The sequence below is a fragment of the Homalodisca vitripennis genome, chromosome 7 (genome assembly GCF_021130785.1).
Source record: "Homalodisca vitripennis isolate AUS2020 chromosome 7, UT_GWSS_2.1, whole genome shotgun sequence".
NCBI lineage: Eukaryota > Metazoa > Arthropoda > Insecta > Hemiptera > Cicadellidae > Homalodisca > Homalodisca vitripennis.
In genome coordinates, this window is record NC_060213.1 from 139,357,675 (window position 1) to 139,363,674 (window position 6,000).

The 6,000-nt window shown below is 34.4% G+C and overlaps 1 protein-coding gene across 1 annotated transcript; it reads left to right on the forward strand.

Annotated features, from left to right (window-relative positions):
• Positions 1 to 3,958: 3,958 nt before the first annotated feature.
• LOC124366416 (adrenodoxin-like protein 1, mitochondrial) lies at positions 3,959 to 4,949 on the forward strand. The gene has a single exon (XM_046822957.1). The coding sequence runs from the start codon at positions 4,247 to 4,249 to the stop codon at positions 4,781 to 4,783; it is 537 nt and encodes a 178-aa protein (XP_046678913.1). The 5' UTR covers positions 3,959 to 4,246; the 3' UTR covers positions 4,784 to 4,949.
• The last annotated feature ends 1,051 nt before the right edge of the window (positions 4,950 to 6,000 follow it).

Consider the following 6,000-nt stretch of genomic DNA (forward strand, 5'->3'; position numbering starts at 1 on the left):
TGTTTCAGCAAATATTGTAATAAATGTGTCAGAAAACCTCTAAGCCATGACAAAACCCTATTGAAACAGCACAAAAATTCTGGTACTTGTTTGGCAAAATTTTTCAGGTACAAGTGGTGGAATGGAGGTGGCGGGAGCTCTGACTCTTTGTCGCCGCTCTGAGGCTAAACTCAATGTGCGATACACAAAATACCTTGGAGATGGGGACTCTAAGGGGTTTACTCATGTTGTGGCAAACAATCCCTATGGTGACGATGTTTTGTTAGAAAAAACTTGAATGTGTAGGCCATATTCAGAAGCGACTAGGAACAAGACTGCGGCGATTGAAGAGGGATAAAAAAGGAATCAGATTGAAGGATGGCAAAGGACTTGGAGGAACAAGGTAGGTTGACTGATGTAGAGATAGATCACTTACAACGTTTTTATGGGATGGCAATAAGGAATAATTTGGAAGATGTTGAAAAAATGAAGAGAGCAATATGGGCTACGTTCTATCAGAAAATTATCGACTGACGCAAAACCTCAGCACGAACTATGCCCGCCTGGGATTGAGTCTTGGTGCAAATACAGACAAGCTCAGGCAAATAATAAGCTAGATGATTTCAAACATACAAACTCATTGCCTGAATCTATTATGGAAGAAATAAAACCAATCTATAAGGATTTATCAGCCCCAGCCCTACTAAAGAGGTGTCTGCACGGTAAAACACAGAACCCTAATGAAAGCATCAATAGCGTAATTTGGAATAGGCTACCCAAGACCACATTTGTTGGCATTCAGACATTAAAATTAGGGGTTTGTGATGCAGTTCTTAGTTTTAATGAAGGAGCAATGGTCAAAGTGAATGTTTTGGAACGATTATGCATCCAACCAGTACGCTTTATGGTTGAAGGCCTTCAACAAATCGATTCCAATAGGATTAAAAAAGCTGACAAAGAAGTCCAAGAAGAAAATAAAAAGAAGAGGATAAAAAAGAAGGATAGGAAAAAAGAGTAAAAATGAAGAAGGTGATTACTGTCCAGGTGGATTTTAAAGTGATTATGTGTTTTTGAAGTGTAACTAAAACTTTAAAGCTGTTTTACCGAAAGTACCGTTTTGTGACATTTCGGAACACGTTGTGAAACAATTATTAGACTTACAGACTTCAAATTTTTACACACTTATTGCAGACTAGTTGGTGAGTAGATTCATGCTTTTTTATCAATATATATTATGTTTTTATAATTTTAAAAAATATTGTATTTACATAATTAAAAAAAAAAATTTTTGTTTAAATTGCTACCACGATAATTTTTTTGTTTATTGAGATATTTAAAAAAAAAGGCATGAAAAATATAAAGCTGTTAATGTAGAACAAAACCCTAAAGTTTAAAGTCAATATGTCTAATAGTTTAGGAGATAATGGTGCCGACATGTTGCAGTGTACTCCCATTTAAATAACATGGGACCCAAAAAAGGTACATGCTCCCCTTAAACAGTAACTCCCACCTTGAGACTATCAGATGAAAGAACATGAAATATGTAATCCAAAGCCAATTACAATACTGTGTATTTTTAGTTAAAAAAAAAAAAAAAAAACTGCCAATATGGAAAGGGATTATTTTGCAATGAAATTTAATGGTATTTCATTTCAGTCTTTCTTGCAAGTACCTACATCAGATGTAAACACAAGTATTTTGTTTTTATATTAATATATACTTTTGCTTGTTGTGTTATGGCTTATTACAGAATGTGTAAGAGAAAATTATGAACTCGTTTTCCTCAGCATATTTTTTTTAAGCTTCAACTTTGATAATTTTTCAAATAAGCTATTTTATAATATGTTACATAATTTGTTCAGCATGTTTCTTTAATACCATTGAACAACTCAGAATCGAATAATTCTAGAATACAAGGTTTTTCATCCGGTCCTATAACATCTGGCATATGAAATGAGCAGGGCTATCCTCTAAATAGCTTTTTATATCAGCAAGGTGTAAATTGACTGTTAAGTTTAAACATTTTAATTAAATTATTCAACACTGGGTTAGTCTGTCAAGTTGTAAAATTTAGTTAACACCATGTGGCATAGCAGGCTTCACATTCTTGAGATATCTTGTGGACAGATAAACAGCCAAACAATCACACAGAAAAGAATTTTTACACCCTCCCCTCCCCACAACACACAAAAGAGATGTTGTGTTAGTCTACTGAGAGAGTTGCCTGATGGTCCATGATTGGTTACCGGTAACACTAATGTAGAGATAGTCACTAATGCTAAGTCAAACCCCACGGAGTGACGTGCAACATCAAGGAACTTAGTGTGTCCTATATAGAAATGAAGTTTCATCATAAACTTCAAGCCTATAGGTCAGTTTATTTTTGAGATATCATGAACTGAGCCCCACGTGATATGAGCTTGAATTTAGGTACTATCTTGAGGGATGTGTTTATGTTATGTTTTATGTAGGTGGTCAGGGGCATTTCCTATCGGTACTTTCCCTACGTCAGATCATGTTTGTCGGTCTTGCACGTTATCTGAGATCAGAAAAGTACCGATCGGGAATGCTCTGACTTCAAGAGACTGGTGTAGGCAAACTCAGCCTGGAGTGGATGAAACTTCTGAGAACAATTTGATGTCGTCAGCGAGAAGAAGAGTATGGGCCAGTATATAACTGAGAAGATCGTTGATAAACAGACTGAAGAAGAATGGATCCATTATGGAACCTTGAGAGATGCCTGAGGTTGCTACAAATGATAGAGAATTTCGAGATGCAAACTTGACGGCAAGTCTTTGCTCCGCTAAGTACGTTTCAAACCAGCTCAACAGTGATCTAAGGATCCCCTATCCCTTCAACTTGGTGATGAGAATAGTGATGGATAAGACGGTAAAACGCGGAATATATATTCGAACTTTGATGTTGCTAGACCAGTAATAAAACTGTTTATACGGGGAGGTGGAACGTAGACAATGCAAAAATGCCATGGGATGAGAACTGACGAGTTGCAAGGACAGAAGTAAACATTTCATAATCTGCACTTACAGCATCAACTACAATTGTTGGACACAAAAACCATGAGAATACCTCCACCAGAAATGTTAATGGCATAGGTAGAGTGCGGTCACAACGGAAGACATTGTGGTAGTAAAACCCAATTCTCTGTCACCCATATCGTTTAGAAGACTAGATTCAACTAATGTGACGATACTAATTGAGACGAAGATTATACAGTTTAGACCGAAGTCCATTTACGTTTTTAAAGTATACCCCAGTCCAAGACGGACAGCACGCTTTGAGAATGTTTGCAGAAAGTATTTTTTTAATGCCTTTCAAAAACTTCATTGTGATATTAGTTTCCTCACCAGGTACGGTAAAACCAATGCTACCAAAAATACTCGCCTGCAATACCCTCTTCGGTACCACCTTCTTCATGCACATTTTGCAGATAATCGAATCCGTAGATGACATGTAATCCGTAGCATGAATCATACATCCATGATGACCAACACAAATTTATTTCGAATAATAATTAGTATTTGGTTATAACCATCCAACAAATATAAGATCTAAAGACAAGTATTTAAATTAAATAACAATAGTGTTAACTGTTGGGTTTAATTTGTTCAAATGCAAGATGAAAAACAGATAGACAATTTTATAACGTTAATCCATTTGATTATATTGACGCATCCCCTTCAAAACTATTTAAATTGAAAGACTTAAATAATTCTATTCCCCGTTCAATTAGTTACAGAATACAATAAAATATACACAATACAGATTAATATTACTGGAAATACTGTCAGAAAATAAATACAAAAATATTCCAAATCCATAATGTTTGACAAAATATGTACAAAATGCTGGCGATGCTTTTATATTGTGTTAAAAAAAATACTTTAGTACAAAGCCTTTGAGAGCTTTTCAAACATATTGTGCTATCAGTGGAATTACATTCCATTGTACTATTCCTCTAAAGAATTGTGTGATCATGACTAGATGTATCAAGTGTAATTGATACCCTGTTGGTTGTTCTTAAGACCGAAACTTGAAAGCAACAGCTGAGCTGAGAGTATTTAAATGTACAATCACATGGCTAGTTGAATGCTAATACTCTGTTGTGTTTTCTCTGGAGTCGAAACTTCGCCAATCGTGAATCTGTGTCTTGTGTTATGTAGGTTAGGTGTTTCCTGAAATTTATAGTGTGTGATTCATATTATCATGAGAGACTTGAAGATTTAATTTTATAACCAATGCCATTAATATGTCATTTGTAAGAAGAACAGCTATGAACTTGTTGACTTCTTTTATGAAATACAATTGTGGTAGGTGTAACCAAGTTTATTCATCACTTAAGCAATTAACAATTCCAAAACAGCACTTTCATACTTCTTCTTTAATTTTTCATGGTGAATATGAATGGCAAGATCCTAAAAATGAAGAAGATGTTGTTAATGTAACTTATGTGGACAAAGATGGAAACAAAAAGTGTGTACGTGGAAAAGTTGGTGATAACCTTTTGTACTTGGCTCATAGGCATGAAATTGAAATGGAAGGAGCCTGTGAAGCTTCCCTAGCTTGCACAACCTGTCATTGTTATGTTCAAGGAGATTATCTGTCAAAGTTACCATCTCCAGATGAACTAGAGGAGGACTTATTAGATTTAGCTCCATTTTTAAAAGATAATTCAAGACTGGGTTGCCAAATTATTTTAACTAAAGAATTGGATGGCATTGAAGTACATTTACCGAAAGCTACCCGCAATTTTTATGTTGATGGGCATAAACCGAAGCCTCACTAAAATCTAATTATCAAAGACTATTCATAGTGATTTAAATCAATAGTAATCTATAGTAAATTAGGCTTTAGTATACTAGGGTTATCCTTCAAATACCATAGGTGTGAAACTGTCTCTGAAACCTCAAGTGTAAAACTTCTTTAAAATTAGGTAAGTTTCCTTGGATCAAATGAATATTGTGTAGATTTTTGGCGTTAGTAGAAAAAACATTTTTATGATCTTGTTAAATGTGTACAGGTTAATTTTGGCAGGAGTGACATTAGCTGCCAGAGTTGCAATCTATAGGCCTAATATTTACATTATTTATTGTGGTTTTAAGAGTTGTTGGCCAGAGCAATGTTTTATTGTAAAAAAGTGAATTTTTTTGTTTTTTTTTTTGTGAGTTATGTTTGCTGTCACTTTGAGTGTGGCAGGGTTAGCTTAGCCTATCTGTTTTCTGGCTGATAACTATTATCCAAGTGTTCCATGGAGATAGATTGCAATAAGCAATCCAGTTTTTTATAATATTGCTATATTATTCCCATTGATTATCAACTCATCCTGATCCAACTATCAATTTAATAGTTATTTTAAGTTATCTGTACGGCTGCAGTATAACATAATAAATGGCTAGGTACTTCCACAATCAAATCATTGATATTCATGATTATCTAAACTATCAGAACTACAACGTCGAAACGAATTACGTTATAGGTATTTCAAATTACCTATAATTACCTTAATTAGCTACAGCATAATAAGCGACCACCACGTCAATCAAATCAACTTATCAGTTAGAAATATCTAAGCTATCGAACATAAAAACATTTACGTATAGATGTTCATAAATAATAATTGCCAGCTGTTTTTTATATCAGTGTTTAACATCCAAAGTAGCCAATCAAAATTGTAACGTGGGAGGGTTGTAGCTGCTATAGTCTTCTCCCATGTAACCAAACAAATCTTTAGTATGTTCTTTTAAAATTGTTAAAAAATAATCAATTAATAATTTTTATTTTTGAATATCTATATATTTTCAAATTACAAGCATTTCCAGGTATTGTGATCGGTATTGTTGTAGCTGTTATCTTTCTCGATAATCCCGATTAGGGCAGGGCACTGCATCACATGATTTGCACGGTACATAATTGCCTTTCCATTACAATTCAATATTTATATTTCTGATCAGCCCCTCTAGAATTTGATATTTTACTGATAGGTACTATCTCGAGGGATGTTTT